General features: G+C 41.4%; 1 protein-coding gene across 1 annotated transcript; it reads right to left on the reverse strand.

The window, feature by feature from the left end:
* On the reverse strand, positions 1–25056 carry LOC137360157 (deleted in malignant brain tumors 1 protein-like). Its single transcript, XM_068025706.1, has 6 exons — positions 24944–25056; positions 17391–17423; positions 16224–16538; positions 8739–9053; positions 159–471; positions 1–34 (listed from the first exon to the last, which is right to left on the reverse strand). Exons 1-6 carry the CDS (start codon positions 24987–24989, stop codon positions 1–3), a joined length of 1056 nt encoding a protein of 351 aa, XP_067881807.1. The 5' UTR covers positions 24990–25056.
* Between the last annotated feature and the right edge of the window lie 134 nt (positions 25057–25190).

Consider the following 25190-nt stretch of genomic DNA (forward strand, 5'->3'; position numbering starts at 1 on the left):
TTAGACACTTAAACCCACAAGCACATCTCGGAATCTTAGTGTCAAAGGAAGCATGGGATCAGCAAAACTAGTGAATCAGCGACCTGTGGAAATAGTCAATGATGCTTGACAGCAGAAAAGTTGGTGTATTTCAGTTCAATGACTGAGATGACTCACCCGTACAGATGACACTGGCGTCATTTTCATGTGAGCAGCTAAACTGATCCCAGGATGAAACAGGACACTCCCACAATCGCGTCTCATTCCCCCGACACCTGTAACTTTCCATCCACACTGGACCAGCTCCCTTCCCAAAGTGAGCTCCTCCCGGTATTGAGGTTACTGTCCCACACTGAAGGTGCTCACAGACCACGTTGGCGTCTTCCAAATCAAAGTAAACGTCACACACCGTCCCCCACTGGTCTCCATGTAGCACCTCCACCCGGCCTGAGCATCTGTTCGTCCCATCAACCAATCGAGGTCCATGTTTCCCTGTATTGGAAACAAATACAAATCCAAATAATTTATAAATCATCCTCTGCATAGAAACAGCAAAATAGAAAATGGGTATAACATTTGAATCTTATGTACACGATTATCTATCCATACTTTACACAAATTATCTATCAAAAAACAATTAGAATTACCACAGCAACACAAAAGCAAAATACTGCGGATGTTGGAAATCTGAAATATAACAGAAAATGCTGGAAATACTGAGCAGGGCTCGCAGCATCTGTGGAGAGATCAAGAGAGTTATGTTTGAGGTCTGTGTCCTTTCATCATAATAATTACTAAAGGACCTCTTTATGAAGTTGGCTGAACACTCAAAAATTAACACCTCTTGTTGCAATTGCTAATCGATTGTTGGTCTTTATCTCTTGGATTTTGGAAGATAAAGATGATGGATTTGATGTTTCTGTTGTATCTGTTGTCACTTTTGGGCACTGCACTTCATAAAACCATTGCCTTTGGAGGTGGTTAAGGACAGAGTCACGAGAATGGCAACAATGCTTAAAGCGTTACATTATGAAGACAAGTTTCATAAACTTTGTTTGTAGTAGCTTTAGTTTAGAAGGATTACAGCTTATCGAGTTGATGTGTTGAAAATGTTTAAGTGGTTTGATAGATGAGCGATAGAAGATCTGAAGAACAAATACAGAACAAGTTCATTTGGGAGCTGCTTTTCTTTATGAGGGATGTGGACATCTCTGGCAGAGGTGGCAGTTATTGCTCAACTTTATTTGCCCTTGAAACCGGTGTCAGGACCGTCCTCTTGAACTGCAATTGCCTGCATGGGGAATGTTCTTCTGCAATTCAGTAAGGTAGTTAGAGTTAAGGCAAAGTGTGCAAGCATAGACTGTACCTTTAGGTGCATGTGTTGCAACCAGAGTGGGAAGTTTGGAATTTGGTAATTAGTAGCTAAGACTGAAATCTAGCCTTAACATTTAGCGTTTCGCTTGTAATTAAAAACCAAACTGCAAGGCAGTTCATTGAAAGCAGTTAACATTGCAAGTCAGGTTAGCAGTAAGCAGTCAATCAGCTGTGCTTGTCCGAACTGGGGTAATTACTGTCAGCTGGAAACTGTCTAAACTGTTGCATCTTGAATGTGCCTCAAAAGGCATATAATACTGGACGTCATTGCAAGAGGCTTTGAGTAAAGGAGCAATGTCTTACTGCACCTATACAGGGCTTTGGTGAGACCTCACCTGGAGTATTGTGTGCAGTTTTGGTCTCCTTATCTGAGGAATGATGCCCTTGTCATGAAGAGAGTGCAAAGAAGATTTACGATGCTAATTCCTGGGATGGCAGGATTCACGTATGAGGAGAGATCGGATTGACTCGGACTCTTTTCACTAGAGTTTAGAAGAATGAGAGAGGTACTCAGAGAAACCTATAAGACTGGAACAGTACTAGACAGGCTAGATACAGGGCGGATGTTCCCGATGGCTGGAGAGTCCAAAACCACGGGTCACAGTCTCTGGATACGGAGTATGCTATTTAGAACCGAGATGAGGAGAAATGTCTTCACTCAGAAGGTGGTGAACCTGCGGAATTCTCTACCACAGAAGGCAGTGGAGGCCAGATCACTAACTATATTCAAGAAGGAGATAGATATCTTTCTTAATACCAAAGGAATCAAGCGATATGGGGAAAAACGGGAACAGAGTACTGAATTAGATGATAGGCCATGACTTTTTTTGAATGGTGGAGCAGGCTCCAAAGGGCTGTCTGGCCTACTCCTACTCCAATTATCTATGTTTCTATTTTTAGACTTCTAGTAAGGCAGAGTGTAAACAAAGATTGCAATGTTAACTGAAAACAATTATGAACATAGTGGGAAGTTAGAGTTTGCTAAGAGTAAGAATTCGGTTCAGAGTGGGAACAGGAGGTATTTTTTATTATTTCACAGGGGGTGGGACTTTCGGGCTCGGACAGCATTTAGTACCCATCCCGAACTGCCCTTGCAAAGATGGTGGTGAGCCGCTTTCTTGCACCACTGCAGTGCATGCGCTTTCAGTGCACTCACATTGCTGTAAGGAAGGGACTTCCAGGATTTGACAGTTCCAAATTAGGATGGTGTGTGCTTCGGAGGAGAACATGCAGATGGTGTTCCCATGCATCTGCTGTCCTCGTCCTTCTCGGTAGTAGAGAGTGAGCGTTCGGATGGAGGTGTTCTGTTGTGTCTGTTAAACTGGAGTCAGTGACTCGAGCCACCGGTTTAAAAGAGCGTCACAGCCAGCAGCAGCAGAGCCTATTGGAAGGGGCTGAGGGACAGACACCAGGCAAATAGTGGGAAAAACTCACTCAGTGAAGCAATTGTCAGGTCAGGGTGTGAGAGGGCGTGGGTAAGTTGTAAATAAGTATTAAGTTAATTGATGAGTGTTTAGTGTTTCGGCGTTAGCTAACCAGTGAAATAGCGTTAAAGCTAAAATGCATCTAAAAATAATTTTACCTCAAAAATAAAGACAGACTAAGTTCTGGCAGTGCAGGTTTTTTTCTGGATATTGGAATTTGTAGATAATGGAACTGCCGCGAGGGAACTTGTCTGTAGTAGATATCTCAACCTGGAATCTCTCTGGCTCAGGATCATAGAGCTGTTGTGGGAATTGGAGAAACGCCAACACATATGGCAACAAGAAGAGTATTTGACAGTTTGCTGCAGATTTCAGTCACACCTTGTAGAGAGCTGCAGGATCAGAATGAGGTTGTTGCAGCTTATAATGCACAGTAATGGAAATCCAGATGTAATGGAGAACGAGGATATACAGAAGTGAAAAGGAACAAAGTCCTGGCTATTTGTGAGGATAAGGATGAAGACGGTCAGAAGGACAGCCAGAATGTTGACCGTGATACCTTGGAATAGGAAGCTGTTCAAAAGGAGGAGGAGTGGAGCATAATGTGATACCTTTAAGTGATTCAATAATTAGGGCATTAAGAGTTCCACACAGTATTTTCCCAACTTGTGCGAAATGAGGGTTATCTCAAATCAGATTGCAAGAATGGAGGGGAAATATCCAGTCGTTGTGGACCATGTCGGGATAAACAACATAGCAAAGAGTAGGCAAGAGGTTCTTTTCAGAGAGTACCAGGAGCTGAAATATAAAATAAGTTCACAAGGATTATAATCTCTGGATTATTATACAAGCCGCTTGCACTTTGGCATCAGAAAAATAAACGATCAGGGAGATGAACATGTGGTTGAAGGTTCTGATGTTGGACAGAGGTTTTACCTTTCATGGGACCCTGACACCTGTACTGGGATATTAAAGAACTATTCTGTTGGAATGTGCAGCACCTGAATCGGGTTGGGATCAGTGTCCCAGAATAAAGGATGAATAGGGTTGTTACAGGAACCTTAAACTAGTAAATGGGTGAGGTGAGGCTGGTGGGGGGCGGGGTGAGGGGTCAGAGCACAGTTGTAAATGTAGCATATCTAGGTGCTACAGGGAAATGGAAAACTAAAATATGCAACATTTGAGTCAGACCATTTTCCGGTTTTACATCACGTGCCTTTGCGCTGAAAACAGCAGTTGCTTTCTTGAAAAAGCAGTTGTTCGAAATTCTGACAGACCGTGACGTTTTGGGCCATGTCCTCTGCCCATTGTCTGGAGAAATAATTGTAATTGGTGGAAGCTGTCTGTTTATGTGTAGTGCAGAACGGGAATGTGGGCAGGATCTGACTACTGTTAGGTTATTACATGTTCCTGTTCTGGCTGTTATTAGTCAGTTAATTATATTCCATGAGAGGTCAGTAGATGTCATTATTCTTGCTGCTGATTCGTCAGTTATTGAGCATTGTGGCAAGTCAATCCATGCTACTGTTCTGGTCGTGGTATGTTGGCTGCACAACAGGTGCTTGTGCGTTTCTTGAGGAGGGAAACCCTGATATTCACTGAGGAACAGGCCACTTTTAGGGGGAAGGTCTTGTGTTTATCGATCTCCATAGCTTCCCTGACGCAGTGAACGGCACAAGCCTGCCATCAAAGAAGCTCAGCTCAATGACCACAGCATTGAATGGTCCAATTCCAAACTCAACCTCATCTATTATGGACTGGCTTGCAAGACACGGTAACATCATAAGTATAAAAGAGACCAAAAACATGCAAAAATGCAAAAAATAATGCACAGATCTTCGTGAATGGCAGAGATACAATGAATAGCAAAGGATGACAAAACAGTTCGCAAGAGCTCCAAAGCTTTTACAATAACTTCAGAAATATATTGTCATTAAAAGCAATGTGGTCTCATTACGATGACAGTTGTGATATTATAAATGAAAATAAGGAAATGGCAGGAATTATGCAGAATTACTTTGCATCAGTATTTACATGCACACAACTTTTATTAAGGTTCTTTGTTGCCACAGTCGGCCAAATGCTGCCCTGACATTGAGGGCAGTCACTCTCATCTGGAATACAGCTATATCATACATGTTTGTATAAAGGGTGTGATGAGGTCTGAAGCTGAGTGGTCCGAACAAACCCAAACTGAGCTTCACTGAGCAGTTTATTGGTAAGTACTGCATGATAGCGCTGTAAACAACACCTTCCATCCCTTTGTTAATGATAGGGAGCAAACTGCTGGATCAGTAATTAGAAAATTGCAATTGTCACACTGCTATTTAAAGAAGGTTATCGAGTGAACCGAGGGAATTATAGACTGGTTAGCATAACAGCAGTTGTCAGGAAATTAATAGAGTGTACATTTAAAGATGGAGTGTCTGATCACCTTGAAAAGTTACAGCTAATCAGAGAGAGCCAGCGTGGATTTGTAAAAGGTCGATCATGCTTGATGAACCTGATCAAATATTTTGTGGCGGTAACTGAAGTGGAGGACAGGGGAACCTCAATGGATGTTACTCAGATGAACTTCCAGAAAGCACTCAACAAAATCCCTCGTAACTGATTGTTGGCTAAAGTTGAAGCTCATAGAATTTAGGGAAAATTATTGACCTACTTAGGACGTTAGTTTAGTGGCAGGAGATAGACAGCAGGGATAATGGACAGATCATCTAACTGGCAGGATGTGAAGGCGCCGTCCCGCAGGAACCTCAACTATTCACCATATTTATTAATGGTTTAGATGACTGGATAGAAAGCCACATATAATTGACATACTCAATATTGCCATTAAAAGACACCATCAGCCATATTGTAATCATGTATATTTTAAGCATAACTTTACAAAAAAAAAGATTCAGTGACTGTGTAAAACTATTTCAATATTGGTGAGTGTGAGGTGTCCAATTTGGACTTTAAAAGATTACAGTACTTTCTAAATCGCCGGACGCAGCACAGGGAAAAGAGACTTCAGGGTCATGGGCAAGTACAGGAACGAAAAGCAAAACAGCCAATGGAATGCTGTGCTTTTTATCTAGTGGAATGGAATACAAGGGGCTAGAAATTATGCTGCAGTGAAAAAAAGAAAACAGGCCAGGCACCATCTGGCGTAATGTTCAGCTATGGGCAATATGCGTTGGGAAGGATATGTTGACCAGGGAGACTGTGCAGCATAAGAGATGCTAGAATGATTCATCGGCTTCAAATGTTTCTGTTTTTTATTCATTCACAAGATGTGGGTGTCGCAGGCAAGGTCAGCATTCGTTGATCATGCCTCGAAACCTTTCACAACTGGGTGACTTGTTAGGCTATGTAAGAGGACAGTTAAGAGTCAACAACATTGCTGTGGGTCTCTTGTCACATGTAGGCCAGACCAGGTAACAATGGCAGATTTCATCCCCTAAGGATATGACTAAACAAGATTTTTTTTTAATGACAATCAACAATGGTTTCATGGTCACCATTACTGAGACTAATTTTCAATTCCAGATTTATTAACTGACTTTAAATTGCACTGGTTGCCTGGGGCTCTGGATTGCTAGTCCAGTTACATTAACACCACGCCACTGCCTCACCTCATTATGAAGTAGGATTACACAAACTGTGGCTGGGTTCCCTGAAATTTGGAAGAGACTTGTCTTGATGTACAGAGAGATTTGGGTATTCAGGTCCATTGTTCCCTGAAGGCGGCAACGCAGGTCAATAAAATGGTCAAGAAGGCATACGGCATGCTTTCCTTCATCGGACGGGGTATTGAGTACAAGAGTTAGCAGGTCATGTTACCGTTGTATCGGACTTTGGTTCGGCAACATTTGGAATACTGCGTGCAGTTCTGGTCGTCACATTACCAAAAGGATGTGGATGCTTTGGAGAAGGTGCAGAGGAGATTCACCAGGATGTTGCCTGGTATGGAGGGCGCTAGCTATGAAGAGAGGTTGAGCAGATTAGGATTATTTTCATTAGAAAGACGGAGGTTGAGGGGGGACATGATTGAGGTGTACAAAATCATGAGAGGCATAGACAGGTTGGATAGCAAGTAGCTTTTTCCCAGAGAGGGGGATTCAATTACAAGGGGTCACGAGTTCAAAGTGAAAGGGGAAAAGTTAAGGGGGGATATGCGTGGAATGTTCTTTGCACAGAGGGTGGTGGGTGCCTGGAATGCGTTGCCAGTGGAGGTGGTAGACGCGGGCACGATAGCGTCTTTTAAGATGTATCTGGACAGATACATGAATGGGCAGGAAGTAAAGAGATACAGACCCTTAGAAAATAGGCGTCATGTTTAGATAGAGGATCTGGATCGGCGCAGGCTTGGAGGGCCGAAGGGCCTGTTCCTGTGCTGTAATTTTCTTTCTTCTTTGTTCTTTGTTTTCACATTCCCAGCCTATCTCTTCCAGCTGCTGAAAAGTCTTTGGGAATTCTGCAGGTGAGCTACTTGCCACAGAATGCCGATCATCTGACCTGCTCCACTCGCCACTACATTATGGTAAATGGTCTAGTTCAGTTTCTTGTCAATGACAACACTCAGGAGGATTTGATGGTGGTAATGAATTCACTGATTATAATAGCTAGGGGAGATGTTATTGTCTCTCTTGTTGGAAATAGTCATTAACTGACACGGAGGTGGTGAGTGTGTTACTTTCTGCCCATCTGCCCAAGTCTAAATAATGTCCTGATCTTGATGGAAGTGGGCATGAACTGTTTCTTAATCCGAGGAATTGTGAATGGAACTAAAGTCCATGCAATTACCAGCTAAAAGCCCAACTTCGGACATTTTGATGGTGGGAAGGTAACTGACCAAGCACCAGAAGTTACTTGGGCCTCAAAGAACAATTAGGAAACACATTTTTCTATTAAAACCGTGGAAATCTGGAACATTCCCGAAAGTAAAGAGCGGTGGATGTTACATTTAATCTAAATTTTCAGGACTAATATTGATACATTTTTGTTAGCTCGGTGTATCAAAGAATCCGGTTCAAAGCGAGGTAAAGAGACTTGAAGAACATATCATCTATGATATAACTGAATGATCGAACAGGCTAGTGCAACTGAAAGCTGTGTACTGATAATGTGGATATGTGTCCGATCCTGTCATATTTAGCGGGTAAAATACACACATTCTATAAAATAACTTTGTAATCTTTCAATTCTGGCCTGATTGCACTGAGCAGTGCTCGAGTACAGCCGTTATTTTATACCCTGCCGTTCAGTAGGTGTTAACGTGGGCACAGTGGAGCAGTGGTTAGCATCACAGCTCCAGTGACCTGGGTTCAGATCTGGGTGCTGTCTGTGCGGAGTTTGCACGTTCTCCCTGTGACGGCGTGGGATTCTGCCACGTGCTCTGGTTTCCTCCCACAGTGAAAGACTTGCAGGTCGAAAGTAAGTTGACCATTGTAAATTAACCCTACTGTGGGTAGGTGCTTGGAGAATGGTAGGTAATGTAGGATTAGGATAAATGGGTGGTTGTTGGTCGGCAGAGGCTCGGTGGGCTGAAGGACCTGTTTCAGTGCTGTATGATAAGAATAATAACGTGGTCAGGGAGGGTCAGAAGGGATTGTAATGTCGGATCATTCGTGGTGTTCAAATTAAAGTATCGAAATAGGCCAGTGCATATTCATTTAGTCAACTCCCAACTGTTGCAGCCAATATTCAATTCTAAATATACATTCGGTGCAGTGGGAAACAAACTTGTGAAAATTCTGCTTCTTGCAGAATAAATGTTAAGATTTAGAACCATCTTGTTTACGATTAATTGCGGATATTTTGTACCACGTTCCACCAAACCTATAGCAGTGATAGTAAACTATAATGACTAGTTTAGATATGAACCTTTCAGACAGATTCATGGGAATGCCACCTTCTTCAGTTTTCCAAATATTAAGCAGGAAGTTGTCTGCTTTTCAGTAAGTCTGTACTCACCGGAACAGATCACACTGGCATCGTTCCTGTGGCTGCACTCCTGCTGAGTTCCTTGAAAAAGACGGCAATCCAATAAACTGGACTCGTTCCCAGTGCATTCAAAGACATCAGTCCGTACGAGCCCAGTGCCCTCTCCAAAATGAGCAGAACTTGGCACCGACACGGCGACTCCACACTGAAGCTGACTACAGACCACATTGGCGTCTTTCAAATCCCAGTCAAGGTCACACACTGTTCCCCAGGTTTCAACGTACTGGATCTCCAGTCTGCCTGAGCATGGAGAGTCTCCGGATGTTAGACTAGGAGATCTGTGATCTGAATAAGCGTATTATATCATAATTAGCGGAATACATTATCAATCACAATAATACAAATAGTTATATTTCAATACGCATCTTATTAATCACACATCTGTGAACAGTCGTTCTCAGATTCTGTTCAAAACTGATTATGCTGGATTTCCTGCATCACTACTGCTTATAATGTGACAGAACTGTCATGTTTAAAATGTTCCTTTATTTATTTATAACTTCCCCAGTCGCCGTCACTGTAACTGAGAAACATGCACTGTGTCAGCAGTTAGAACTAGGCAAGAAGTATTGTGTGACAAGAACTGGTGCTAGGAGTACTGTTGTTCATATTTAACATAAAAGATTTCGAGTCAGAAAAGGGACGTACAATTGTAATATTCACTAATGACATCTACTTGGAGCAATAGTTAGTACAAAGGCAGATTGTGAGAAAAATACTTTACGTTAACGAAATTGCAAATGAATTTTAATGGGTAGGAAGACTGAGAACCCATATTCCTTGGACAATGATAATCTAAATTGCATCGAGGAGAAATGGGACTTAGGAGTACAGACATAAAAATCAATAAAATAGCAATGCAGGTTAACAAAGCTCTAGAAAATATAAAACAGATTGAGGTTTGTTTTTGAGAGATACGTTGAAAGGGGAGTCACACCCAGCACAAGGAAAGATTTGGTGTTGATTGGGAGTAGGTTCATTGGGTGCTAACTAGTCAGTGTTTCCCTACTTTAATAGGCACTGTATAACTGAGCAACTTTGCACCATATCAGTTGAATCCTAGTGCTGTAACTGCTGTAACTTTACTGGATCAGCTTGGCTCGAGTTGTCGCTAGTTCCAGAGCACTGATCTTCAGCACGACAACTGGAGTGTTAACGGGCCCTTAATTTTTGCTTTGTGCTGTGTGCTCAGCCGCTTCTTAATGTTGTGTTCTGTAATCTTCGGAATGGACTAAACAATAGAACGCATTTCCACAGCGCTAATCCATTGACATGAATTGTCACACAATACTTCTCACCTTTTGTCAGTCTGAATAACTACCTTTAACCCGCACTTTGTTGTCTGTTTTGTGGCCAGTTTTCGACAGTCTGTCATGATCACCCTTCAAAGCCCTTCGTATGCAATTCATTACCTTGAAACCACATTCACAGTTTCAAGTTTATAAACTGGACAGACAGATTGTGACCAGCAGCAGTCAGCATATAATCATAGAATGTTTATAACACAGAAGGAGGCCATTCAGCCCGTTGTGTCCATGCTGGTTATCTGAAAGAGCACCTCGCTAGTCCTATGCTTCTGCTCTTTCTCCATAGCCATGCAAAGTTTTTCTCTTCAGGTGCTTGAGTATTTCCATATTGAAAGCTACAATTGAATCTGTCTCCATCAGACTCGCAGGCAGAACATTCCAGATCCTAACCATCCTCATGTCACGGTTGGTTCATTTGCCATCCACCTTATAACAGTGTCCTCTGGTTATTGACCTTTCCACCAAGAATAAGACTTCCTCTCTATCTACACTGTCTGGCCCCCTCAAGGTTTTGAACACCTCTATCAAATTTCCTCGCAGCCTTCTCTGTTCACAGGAGAGCAACCACAGCTTCTCCAATCTATCAATATAACTGAAGTCTTTCATCCCTTGAACCTTCCTTGTAAATCCTTTCTACACCTATTCTAAAGCATTCACATTCTTCTGAAGTGCCATATAAAGAATTGTACACAATACACCAGTTGAGGTGAACCCAGTGTTTCATAAAAGTTCATAATAACTTCCTTACTTTTGTCCTCGATGCCTCTATTTAAAAAGGCCAACATCCCATTGACTTATTAACCACTTTCTCAGCCTGCCCTGCCACCTTCAACCATTTGATCAGAAATACTCCCAGGTCACTCTTGGCTGCAGCCACTTTATAATTGTACCCTTGAAAACAGACTGGCAGCTAGCATTAAAAGAAATCCCAACATTTTCTATCGACTGAGAAATTGTAAAAGTGTGGTAAAAGGAGGAGTGGGGTCGATGAGGGATCAGAAAGGGGATTTACATATGGAGGTAGCGGGCATAGTTGAGGTATTATCTGAATTCTTTGCGTCTGTCTTTACCAAGGAAGAAGATGCACCCCAGGCAATGGTTAAAGAGGAGGTAATTCAGATACTAGAGGGGTTTAAATTAATAAAGAGGATGTATTAGATATACCCTGTTATATACGAATATACGTATGAACATACAAATTAGGAGCAGGAGTAGGCCACTCAACCCCTCGAGCCTGCTCCACCATTCAATAAGCTGATGGTTGAACTGCTAACTCCGCATTTCCACCTGCTCCTGATAACCTTCCCCCCACCCACCCAACCCCCAAATTGGTTATCAGGAATCTACCTACCTCTGCCTTTAAAAAAATCAAAGACTCTGCTTCCACTGCCTTTTGAGGAAGAGAATTCCAAAGACTCACGGCCCTCTGAGAGGAAGAAATTCTCCTCCTCTCTGTCTGAAATGGGCGATCCCTTATTTTTTAACAGTGACGCCTAGTTCGAGATTCTCCCACAAGGGGAAACATCTTTTCCAAAGCAACCCTGTCAAGTCCCCTCAGGATTTTATATGTTTCAATTATGTCGCCTCTTACTCTTCTAAATTCCAGAGGATGCAAGCCCAGCCTGTCAAATCTTTCCTCGGATAACAGGTCACCCATTCCAGATATTAGTCTCGGAAACCTTCTCTGTACTGCCTCCAACGCATTTACATCATTCCTTAAAGAAGGAGACTAGTACCGTACACAATATTCCAGATGTGGGCTCACCAATACCCTGTGTCGCTGAAGCATAACCTCCCTATATTTGTATTCAATTCCACTCACGATAAATGATAACATTCTGCGAGTTTTCTTAATTACGTGCTGTACCTGCATACTAACGTTTTGCGTTTCATGCACTCGGACACCCATATCTTTCTGCATCTCAGAGCTCTGCAATCTCTCACCATTTAGATAATATGCTTCCCTTCTATTCTTGCTCCCAAAGTGGACAATTCCCCAGTTTCCTGCATTATACTCCATTTGCCAGGTCTTTGCCCACTCACTTAACTTATCTATATCCCTTTGCAGACTCCTTATGTTCTCTTCTCAAGTTGCATTCTTACCTATCTTTGTGTCATTAGCAAATTTAGCAAGCATACCGTCGGTCCCTGCATCTAAGTCATTTCGATAAATTGTGAAACGTTGAGGCCCCAGCACAGATCCCTATAGAACGCCACTCGTTACGTCTTGTCAACCAAACCAATGACCCATTTATGCGTACTCTCTGTTTCCTGTGAACTAACCAATCTCCATTCCATGTTAATACGTTACCCCCTACACCATGAACTTTTATTTTCTGCAATAGCCTTTGATGTGGCACCTTATCAAATGCCTTCTGCAAATCTAAGTACAATACATCGACGAGTTCCCCTTTACCAACAGCATATGTAACTCTCTCAAAGGACTCCAGTTAATTGGTTAAACATGATCTGCCTTTCACAAAGCCATGTTGACTATGCCTGATTACCTTGAATGTTTCTAAATGCCCTGCCATAACATCTTTAATAATAGCATGTAACATTTTCCCTACGGCAGGTGTTAAACTAATTGGCCTGTAGTTTCCTGCTTCCTGTTTCCCTCCCTTTCTGACTAAAGGAGTTGCATTCGCTATTTTCCAATCTAAATGAACCTTCCCCGAATCTAGGGAATGTTGGAAAATTAAAATTAATGCATCAACTACCTCACTTGCCACTTCTTTTAACACCCTCGGATGAAGTCTATCAGGTCCCGGGGACTTGTCAGCCTGCAGCTCCAACAATTTACTCAGTATCTTTTCCCTGGTGTTTGCAATTTTCTTGAGTTCCCCCTCCCTTCCATTTCCTGACTTACAGCTAAAGCTGGGATGTTACTTTTATCCTCAATAGTGAAGACTGATGCCAAATATCTGTTCATTTCAACTGTCATCTCCTTATTTTCCATTATTAATTCCCCAGATACACATTTTATAAGTTCAACGCTCACTTTGTTACCTCTTTTCTTTTTTATAAAATGTATAAATAGTGGGCGGCACAGTGGCGCAGTGGTAAGCACCGCAGCCTCACAGCTCCAGGGACCCGGGTTCGATTCCGGGTACTGCCTGTGTGGAGTTTGCAAGTTCTCCTTATGTCTGCGTGGGTTTTCTCCGGGTGTTCCGGTTTCCTCCCACAAGCCAAAAGACTTGCAGGTTGATAGGTAAATTGGCCATTATATTTTTTCACTAGTACAGGTAGGTGGGAGGGAAATATCGGGACAGGTGGGGATGTTTGGTAGGAATATGGGATTAGTGTGGGATTAGTATAAATGGGTGGTTGATGTTCGGCACAGACTCGGTGGGCCAAAGGGCTTGTTTCAGTGCTGTATCTCTAATCTAATCTAAAAATATATATATATATAAACTCTTACTATCTGTCCTTATATATCTATATAGCTTTCTCTCGTCCTCTAATGTTACCTTCCCGATCCGTCTTCTAGTCATCCCTTGCTTTTTTAAAAATATTCTGTCCAATCTTTTGACCTGCCTCCCATCTTTGCGCAATTATAGACTTTTTCTTTAAGTTTGATACGACCTTTGGCTGTTTCACTTAATCATGGATGGCCGGTCCCATCCTTGGAATGTTTCTTTCTCGTTGAAATGTGAGTATTCTGAAATATCCCCTTAAATGTCTGCCACTGCATCTCTATTGACCTATCCCTTAACCTGATTTGCCAGTTCACTTTTGTTAGCTCTGCGTTCATGCCCCTATAATTGCCCTTATTTAAGTTTAAAATATTGTTCTTTGACCCACTCTTCTCTCCCTCCAACTTATTGTAAAATTCAATCATATCATGATCGCTGCTACCTAGAGGCGCCTTAACTGTGAGGTCATTAATTATTCCTAATTCATTGCACAATACCAGGTCTAGTATCGCCTTCTCTCTGGTTGGCTTCACAACGTAATGTTCCAAAAAATTATCCAGAAAATATTCTATGCACTCCTCATCTAGGCTACCTCTGCCCATCTGATTTTTCCAGCCTATCTGCAGGTGAAAATCTGCCCCAAATTATCACTGTACCTTTCTGACAATCTGCCATTATTTATTCATTTATGCACCGTCCCACAGTGTGGTTAATGTTAGGTGGCCTTCTGACAACTGACTTCTCGCCTTTATGATTTTTCATCTCTACCTGAACTGCTTCTACATCCTGGTCTCCTGAACTAAGGGTATCCCTCCGTATTGTGCTGATATCATCATTAATTAACAGAGCTACCCCTCCACCTATTACAAACTTCTTGTCCTTCCTAAATGCCATGTATCCTTCAATATTCAGGTCCCAGTCGATATATGTAAGTGACACAGACCTTGGTGCACAGGGCACAACTTCAAAGTTTGCAGATGATACAAAACCTGGAAGCATTGTGAACTGTGAGGAGGATAGTGCAGCACTTCAAAAGGACATTGACAAGTTGGTGGAATTGACAGGCAGTTGGTGGATGAAGTTCAATGCAGAGAAATGCGAAGTGATTCATTTTGGTCGGAATGACATGGAGATAAAATATAAAATGAAGGGTTCAATTCTAAAGGGGTTACAGGAGCAGAGGGACCTTGGTTTAATAGTGCATAAGTCATTGACGGTTGCAGGCTAGGTTGAGAGAGCGTTACATAAAGCATACACTGCCCTGGGCTTTATTAAAATGCGAATAGAGTGCAAGGAAGTTATGTTGAACTTGTATAAGACACTAGTTCGCCCTCAGCTGGAGTATTGCATCCTGTTCTGGTCGCCACACTTGAGGAAAGATGTGAGGGCATTGGAGGGAATACAGAGACGTTTCATGAGAATGGTTCCAGGGATGAGGAATTTCAGTTATGAAGATAAATTTGAGAAGTTTGGATTGTTTTCCTTGCAGAAGAGAAGGGTGAGAGGTGATTAGACAGATATATTCAAAATAATGAGGATTCTGGACAGAGTAGGTAAAGAGAAATTGTTTCCACTGGAGAAAGGCTCGAGAAGGAGAGGACACCAATTTAATGCATTTGGTGAAGAAAAAGCTAAAGTGACATTCAGAACATGTTTTTCATGCAGCGAGTGTTTAAGATCAGGAATGTTTGTCTGAGAACGTGGTACAAGCATGTTCAATTGCAGCATTCAAAATGGAACTGGACAGTTATATGAAAAGGAAGAATGTGCAGAGTTATGGAGGGAAGGCAGGGGAATGGAACTGAGTGAATTTCTCTTTCAGAGAGCCCATGCAGTCATGATGAGCCGAATAGTCCCCTTCTGAACTGTAACAGTTCAGTGATTCTGTGATAATGCCTCTCCTCCGTTTTCCAACCAGAATGTATCAGTTCACACTTCTCTGCATGAAATTTCATCTGCAACCTGTCCGCCCATTTCATCAGCCTCGCTTTATCCTCTTGAAGTCTATTGCTATCCTCATTACTGGCCATGTTTTCAGGCAAACTCGCCTATTTTCTTCCAATAGTTCAACGGTGATGAGTTTATTCGTTGCAGCTACTTCCTGAACTATCTTAGCTCCTTTGTTTAATATTCTCTGCATTTTACTTTCTCAATATTTCCTAAAATTTAAAAGGCAATATGCAGGCAGTGGTGGGATCTTCAGCGCAGTTTCCTCTTGTGATACCCACAATAACTGCGGACCCATTACTTCGGCTCCTCGAGGCTGAGAAACCTGCCTCTCTCCCTTCCATGCTCCCCAGTCTCAACATCACAATCTGTGTAATACGTCAGATCTGAGGCCAAGCGATCATTGCAGACGGACAGCCGGGCTGACAGTACATGCCTGGTGGCCACTGCTGGGTTGATGAATGGCGAGTTGGATTGAGATTGAGACATTTACAGCGGTTCAGATCATTCACTGCGGCTTTAGGGAAAATCTCAATGGAAATTGCTCTGTCTGTATTGTAAATGTACGGGGTATCAGGTATTTGCTGCTCCCGGTGGAGAATCTTTATTAAAGATAGTACTAATGATATAATTTTAAACATTGATCCGAATATTAACATTAATTCCAACCGGAGATTGCTGGGATTATTATGATCTGACTGGATCATACCGGATTGTTTTGCTTCCACTTCTTCCCAGATTCTATCAGCCTCGGCGGGAGATGAGAGACTGAGAAAGATTTTTACCTGAGCAGATGACGCCGGCATCATTGGAGTGTGAGAAGGAATAGTGACCCCATTGAACTGACTTACAGTCCCGCAGAGCGGCCTCGGTCCCGCTGCACTCTACATTCCACGTCACAATGGGTCCGGACCCTTCCCCAAAGTGAGCTTCACCCGGTGCAGAGACCGCAGTTCCGCAGCCCAGCTCGCGACACACAACAGCGGCGTCCGGCAGGTCCCAGAGATCATGATCCACAGTCCCCCACTGACCCCTGTAGTGAATCTCCACTCTCCCAGCGCACTGACTGCCCCCATTCACCAGTCTCAGCTTCGCCTTCTCTGTAAAACATCACAAATATCATCAAGTGGTTATAGTGTGTGAAACTCACAGGTTCCCAGCGCACGTACCCTCCCCATTCACCAGGGCATGAATTGATAGGAGCATCAGTCTGCACTCAGCACCCTAAAAGAACCCGAAGTAAATATTACACATAAAAGAAAAAGGAAACGGAAATACTAATAAACGATGCAAACGAGCAATAAGCCAGGAGACAGCCGGATATTCCCACCAACACAACGGCTCCAATGGGAATGGGGTGGCGACAGGCTGAGAGTAGATTTAACCTGCAGAAGTGGGTAGAGGGGCGTGGCTGTAATGATCACATGTTTACGTGCTCAGTACTCATTGGGCGAACACAGTAAGCTCCCAGCACCACAAAAGAGATGAGGAAATTGCCCCCTCACCCAACACAGCCAATAAAGGCAGGGCTCGATGGTGATGTAATCTGGGGATCAGTGTAGATGGTGAGGTGGACCTTTGGACCGGCAACAGTGTCAGTGGAGGTGATCCTTCACACTCTGCTCTTCAGAGACCCTCAATTGTTGTCCCTCTGCATGATGACAGCAGTCATCTCTCAGCTCGATAACAGTGTGAGTGGAGCTGACCCTTCACACTCTGCTCTTCAGAGACCCTCAGTTATTGTCCCTCCAAATGAACACAGCAGCCATCTCTCAGCTAGAATTAAAAATCTTTACTAACACTATGTGGGACACACTCCCTTTCTGACTAGCAACAGGGCAACGGCTTAATCCGTGATCAAAAAGGTGCTGAGATTGTCGCCAAGCTTAATATTTAATGGGATGTGTTGGAGCAGAGAGATAGCAAATCGTGTGAAAATAAAGGGCGATTACCTGACTGGTCAGCCTTACTGTTCCCAGGTCTGCCTGAAATGAGAAGTTAACAATTAGAGTTCACTGGGGAAATAAATGAATGAAACTGTCAGAAAGAAAAAAACACAAATACAACTAACTGCAGGGTCATTATTCCCGTCACTTTGCCGAAGAAATTATAAGGGATATGTGATTTAATTCCTTAAAACCGAAAATACAGTTTCTGCAACAAATCAATATTGTTAATGGGCCGAAATGTATCCAGAATTGTTTTCACATATACACACACTGACACCCGGATGCATTCTCTCCTTGTGGCGGTGGGTGGGCCTTATGTATTACTAGTGTGAAGGTGCCTGAGAAGGCGGTGGTGATGGTCCTCTCCCTATTAGAATCTTACAATGAAACAGCACAGAGGGAAGCCATTCGGCCCATGGTGCCTATGCTGTCCCTTTGACAGTGCATTCTAATTAGTCCCACTTCCTTTCCCCATCGCCCTGTAAATTTGTGCTGATAGTGCTCTGACCATTGATGACACGTGTGTAGGTGCCCTGAGCAGAGGGTGGTGATGGATCTGCTTTTAAACCCACTGGTGATGGCACTCTCAGCGAATTCAGTATTCTGATCTAAAGTTCGAGAAGGAATGGGAACATTTAAATTAAATTAAAGATTTTCCGATCCTGTGATGAATTTCAATGCCTTTTCATTTACTGCACATTTACTCCACCTGTAACTTTCAAAGTTTCTATAAAGCTGTAACTGGGCCTTTCTGCTGTTCAATAAAATATATAGCTTCCTCAAACAAAACAAAACACGATAAACGGTCTGTCAGTCTCCTAACTCCATGCTGACTGTGTCTTACTGAATTGCTGCTGTTCTGATTCTCTTGTAACCTGCCCTCGCCGACGTGCCCTATTCTTTTACCCGTTAATAATGTTCGATCAATGGTCCTCCCGTTTACTGGTTAAATGTTTCTGCTTTTTAAAAATGCAGTCAGTCGGTTGACTCTTCCAATCCCCCTGATGACAATGTGTCTCACAGATCCCCAGGTGTTTTTACTATTCTCGACATTATATACTATAGACAGTGTATTGACCTGTTCCCAATCTCCCTGATCACAAAGTGTCTCACAGCTCTCCAGATGGTTTTCTATTCACAACGTTATATACTGTAGATGGTGTGTTGAATTGCTCCCCAACTCCCTGGTCAAAATATATCTCCCATGTATTGTTGCCTCTTTGTATTCTCTGGTGATATATTATTGCCAACGGGACACCAATTCCTGTTCTCAGCTGTGCCTTCTGATTAATCTTGAATGCGTTACAATTTCCCAACTATAATGTCACTGGTCTCATTATCGTCCTGATTCTATAATGTAAATAGTGTGTGACTTCCTCCCAGTAGGAGCCTTAGCATTCCTCCCAAATTTACCTGATAATAGTCAGTTCCCATCAGTTGCCTTTTCAGCGACCCAATGCCAGACAAGGGGGAATAACCTTTCAGTATTTACTGAAAAACGGTTCCAATCTCAGTGTTTCTGCAGAGTCCGGAAATCCTCTTCAATCCATTCATTCATTTCCCCTACTCTTCATGCAATTATCATTTCAGCCTGTAACCACCCATGTCATACTGGACTTTTTTTTTCAGATAATCCAGTGGTTCAAGAAAAAAAGCGCACAAGTATCTTCTTAGGGAAACTAGGGATAAACAACACATGGGTGCAGAACAATATCGCCAACATGACGATAGTGGTTCAGGAAAACCTCCCCCTATCCCATATGGCTCAGTAGGGTTGTTCAGTAAATTATGTCTGGCCAGCAAGCTCATATCCCGAAAATGAATCTAAACAATCTGTAACCGAAATTCCCATATTTGTCTATTCGACAAGTTTATTTCTTACCATCTCAGATAAATGTTCAGTCGTTCCCCTTTCTCAATCATTACTATTATTCCATTTATCTACACTACTTCTCATGTCCGCTAGCTCTCCCATTTTGCTCTCATATCCTTCCTCACAATTTCTAACTGCTCTCATTATTTTTCTTGAAAAAGTTTGAATGCATTTCTTTGCATCCCGTTATCCAAATCACCTCCATATACAGGGAATATACCCACTATTCTCATACTCTTCTGGTCGGCCTCCTACCCTCGGTAAACTTCAACTGATCTAAAACTCTGCTGCTGTTATCCTGGCTCGGACAGTCCCGCCCACCCGTTTCCCCTGCTCTCACTGACAAGTGGTAACTCCCGCTTCCCAACACCTCAGATTTCGGCGGTCGCACCATGACCTTCCTGATGTTTAGACTAATGGGTTTGGTGCAAAACAGTTAAGTTATCTGGCGTTCGCCAGAGCTGGCGGGCAGTCATAAAGGCGGGGCGAAAGTGTGGCGGGTCAAAGAGACTTAGTAGTTGGCAGGAAAAAAGACAAAAGCGCAAGGGGAGAGCCAACTGTGAAACAGCCCCGACAATCAAACTTTTCTGCAACACCTGTGGAAGAGCCTGTCACTCCAGAATTGGCCTTTATAGCCACTCCAGGCGCTGCTCCACAAACCACTGACCACCTCCAGGCGCTTACCCATTGTCTCTCGAGACAAGGAGGCCAAAGATTTTAACATTTTATACTTATGTTAACTTGCTATTGTACCGTATTACTACAAACAGGAACATGGAAATATTAATTATAAATAACAATCAACTCAAAGGGGGTGAACGGAAACGGGATAAACGTGGGATAGACAAAGCCCAGAATTTAAACTCTTGAATGAGTTACAGAACCAGGGACAGCGGTAGTTTAGGGATTACAAAATACAATCAATGCAGAGAGTTTATAAGTACATGCTTGTCACGGCTGATTATTAAGTGGGTCAAGAATCAAAATACTTATATTATATCAAACTATTTTAGGTCCAATTTGAACTACGTCCACAATTAAGTGAGCTCCTGTAGATTTCAGAAACAAATTATTTGATAGAATTACAGTTTTTGTAGGGTACAACCACAAGCAAAGCCTGACAGAAGAAACTCATATGAAACAATCCAGATGCTGTGCGTCAATAGCATTATCAGTAAATTTTAACAATCTCTATCCATAACACATCCGCTAGCGTCTGAAGATACGTTACCACGGTTAGAAATAGCCAAACACGCATCAACCATTTACAGTACCGAAAAAATTTGTTCTGGGCACTGTCTGCTGAATTGAAATATGCAAACGAATTCAGGATTTCTTCCACAGGTGACCAGAGTATGGGACATGTGGAAGGACATTAAAGAATTTAATAGGAGTAGGATTCGGCCATACTGCCGACATAGCCTACTCCGCCGTTCAATAATATAATGGCTGATCTACTGCCCCAGATGTACTTTCCCACCTTTCCCCAGAGACTGGGAAACAACTCCAGATCCTTCATTAAACACTGCATCGCACCATATAAAAAATAATGGGACATGTGGAAAGATATTCAGAAACACGTCTGGATATTAAATACTACATCAAATGTATGAATCATACAGAAAGAGACTGAGAAACACTAACTATTACACAATACCGTGCACATAAATGTATGAAATAGAAAGCATGATTTAATGTAAAAAGGCTTTGTTTTGAAGATTGTCGGTGACTAAATAAAATTGTTCATACGCCAAATCTCCTGAAAACAGTAGCATCATTTCTGGAGGGTGTAATTGATAACTCTATTAATAATCAGTACAAATGCAGCTATATTGATCCCACCTCCTGTTAATATATTATACAATATTTATTGCCCTTTCTGAATATTCCAAATGCTGTACAAACTATTTAATCTAATTCTGTCTGTCACACGGCACTTCACTGAGAAATTCCGGGGACAGATATCTCAATGTGGGATGAGTCGGCTAGATGCAGATCCCGGTATTCTGCAGTTCTCACTCACATACACTCGATTGTAACATTGAGCACTTTCTACTTCAAGGAATCTCCTTTTTAAACGCCTGGTTAGAATTTTAACTCCAGTCTGCTGCGTCTGCACGAGAGTCTTGGAAACAACATGAAACCAACACTTACGGTGTTTATATTCAATTTTGGTAATAAAACTAAATTTAACTCAAATCTCCTCTGGAAATGCAATTAAATGTTAATCAGATGACAAATATTAGATCCGTTTTTGCTGTCAGCGACAAAAATGGATAACAGTTCCCTATTTGAATTTGATGAACTTAAAACCAAACAGGACCAAATGTATTTAATGACAAATTTATAAATTAAGGAAACTGTTTCAAGATTCATTTTCTACGATCTCAATAAATGACAAATTAAAATAAATATGCACATTTCCTAGAAATTGATTTTGATCTGGGGCCAATTGCTAAAAACAAGATTCAGGGAGTCAGATAGATTTCATACTTTCTCTTTGTTCTGTGGCTTGCAGAAAATATCCTTAAATTACCTTCAAATTCAGGATTTTAGAATACAAACCCTTTTACAAAAACAAAAGAAAATTCATCATGGAAGTATGTAATAACATTTAGGGAGCGTTTCCCTGTCGTGAACCAGCATTTGTTGTCGATAGACATTAACAAATGTAACCAAACCCGCACTGGAAACAGTGAGAAACTGAATCGAATCATCCATTGAAAAACTCTGCAAAAATATCGAGCAGGTGGAAGGAGACTATTCATGATATCTCATTAAACAATTTGCGGTGTTTTACATAAAAGAAGCATGTGGAAGGAGACTTTGTCACATATATTATTACTTGACACTACATATGAATATGTGAAATAAGTTGAGAATTTACAATGCAAAGTTCTACAGTTGCAAGGTCATCATTAAGAAAACAATAATAAATGGAAAATCCTCCGGAGATTTTGGAATGTTCAGTAACATTATCTTTTGGAGAGGCACTTCACAATTACAGTAATAACTAATGCTAATTGAAACAATATTGGTTCTGCCTCCAGTTAATATTATGCAATATGATAAGATCATGTGCAACACTCTAACGTGGAACAAACTATTTAAATTATTTCAGTTCCATTCAGTATGTCGCACAGGGTCAGACAACACTTCGACTGTGAAATACCTGGGACAGAAATGCCCGTGTGGGTTCATTCGGCAGTTGATTTAGCTTTGACTGCTGTTCTATAATCCCTGCATTACCATCGAACCCAAACCGTGAGACCTTCTACTCTCTCAGTGATCACGTTCTACTGCTAGATTGCTGTGTTTAAATCATCTGCTTAGAATTTCAACACCAGTCAGTTGTGTCGGTACAAGAGCATCACAGGACCAAATAAAACAAATTGCCACGGTATTTGTTTTCAATTTTGGATTTAAATCAAAGTTTTGCACATGTCCCTCCTGGGGATTTAGACGACGTGTTAATCAGATGCAAGCTATTATAAAACAATGTTTTCTGATAGCAAAAGAATGAATAATTGTTCCCTATTTAAGACTGACGGAATGTAAAATCAAACCATCAGCTCAAGCTCCGTATTCAATGTGAATTCTACAAATGTGATAAACTATTTCAATATTCTCTTCATATGATAGCAAAGAATAACATTGTTTTTTGTCATAAAGCATGCCTGCTTTTAAAAATGATTCTGAGCAACTAACGATTGGGGAAAAGGATACAGGGATTCATACCTGCTTCATTGTTTATATTTTCTGTGGCTTGAATAAAGTTTTCTTTAAATAATCCAGAAAACAGGATTTTACTCTCCAATTATTGCATATTCATGGAAATATAATTCGTTAAATACAGAAAGTATCTGATAACACTGGGACTACGTTGTCCTGTCAGTAAACCAATAAAGTATTTTTATAGACAGAGATTAATAAATGGAAGCAAACACACACGGGAAATAGTGAGAAACAGAATGGAATCATCAATGGAATAACACAACAAACATCGAGCCGTTGGAACAATAATAAAGAACAATATCGCTAACTCATTACACACTACATGGCACTGTGTAAAAATATGTGATTGGGAAAATTGAACTATCTTTAGGCACTGTACAAAAATGAGGAAATAGTAGAATTAATTTAATATAAAAGATATCGATCTTGAAGATCATCACTAACTGGTCAATAATACAGAGCAAATTCCCCAACGATTTAGGAACTTTCAGTAACATCATTTTTTGCAGAGTGCTCGTGAAAATTATACTAACAATAAAAACGAATTGAAAAATATTGGTTCCATCTCCAGTTGAGTGGTTATTATAGAATGAATATAACACTTCAACACTGAACAAATTACTTTAAAACATTTAGTTTCATGAACTGTATCACTAGGACAGCAGACAGCACTTGTATTGAGAAATATCTGTGACAGGAATGTGTGTGGCAGTTCATGTGGGCAGTTGATGTAGTTTTGACTGATGTTCAACACTCAGTGAAATAACTTACACACAGACCTCGAAACACTCTATTCAAACAAAGACGGCACTCTACTTCTATCAGACGCGCTTTAAATAATCAGATTAGAATTTCAATTCCAGCTGGCTGTGTCAGTATAAGAAACACAGGGGGAAATATAAAACAAACTCCCGCAGTCTTTGTGTTCGATACAAATTCAACTGGGAATTCAAAATACCCGTTAATTCGATGTAAAATATTCCAAACTCGTTTCATGTAACCAAAACAATATTACTGTCAGCAGTAGCTCAATTGCCAGCACTCTGGCCTCTGAGTAAGGAGATGGTGGGTTCAAGTCTAATTCCAGAGACTTGAGCACAAAATCTGGGCTGCCACTCCAATGCAGTACTGAGGGTGTGCTGCACTGCCCAAGTGCTTTCCATCGGAGGAGAAGTTAAACCGAGGCTCCGTCAGCCCTTTCAGGTACACTATTTGGAGGAAGGGCAGGGGAATTATCCCTAGTGCTCTGGCGAATGTTGATCCCTCAATCAACATCACACACACAAAAAAAGTATTCTGGTCATTATCACATTGCTGTTTGTCGGCGCTTGCTGTGTGTAAATTAGCAGCCACGTTTCCTATATTACAGTATGGACAACACTACAAAACAATATCGAATTGACAGCAAAGCCCTTTGGGACGTCCTGACGTCGTAAAATGCGCTATATAAGCGCAAGGCATTTTTATATAAATGGAGGTTTATTCCTATTTGTAGTTGAAAGAACTTAAAATTGAAACATTCAATCCAAAATTTGTAGTAAATGAAACTACTACAAATTATATTACACAGTATCCATTTCATACCATCCCAATGAATGACAATGGAAAATAAAATAGATCCGTTTTACGTAAATTGATCTCAGACACTGACATATTCTATTCTAACAGCGAAGTGTCTCTTTTTCTAACAGACCCTGCTTAAATCGACCCATGAGATTTTCAACGCCAGTCTGCTCTGTACGAGCGGCTGGTAGAAGGCAATAAACAAGTGCCAATATTTCATTAAACTCTACACAAGAAAATTAAAATGTATAAAGCATTATTTACTTTCCACATCTCCTGAATGGGTTCTGTATTAAAGATGATGATTAGATTAATAATATACATCTTGTAATAATAATCAGTGTATCAGTAAATAACATAATGCATTCAAAAATCTGTAACTTACAGTTCAAAAGCTGCAGAAGAGACAGGGTCAGGAAGGTTTGCATCATGGTTCTGGCGCTGGGTACAGCGATGAGAACAGAACATTACCCGAACGCAGTTCTCAGACACTAAGAGCTCCTTACAGCAGCTTCTGAAACTCTGGCTGTTGTGGAAATTAATTCTTTGACAGAAGTTTCTGCAGAAACCAATGTTTTCTTCCAAATAACCAATAGATTTTGACTTGTGTGAACCGTGAATTACAAGCTGGT

Source organism: Heterodontus francisci, unplaced genomic scaffold (assembly GCF_036365525.1).
Source record: "Heterodontus francisci isolate sHetFra1 unplaced genomic scaffold, sHetFra1.hap1 HAP1_SCAFFOLD_216, whole genome shotgun sequence".
Classification (NCBI taxonomy): Eukaryota; Metazoa; Chordata; class Chondrichthyes; order Heterodontiformes; family Heterodontidae; genus Heterodontus; species Heterodontus francisci.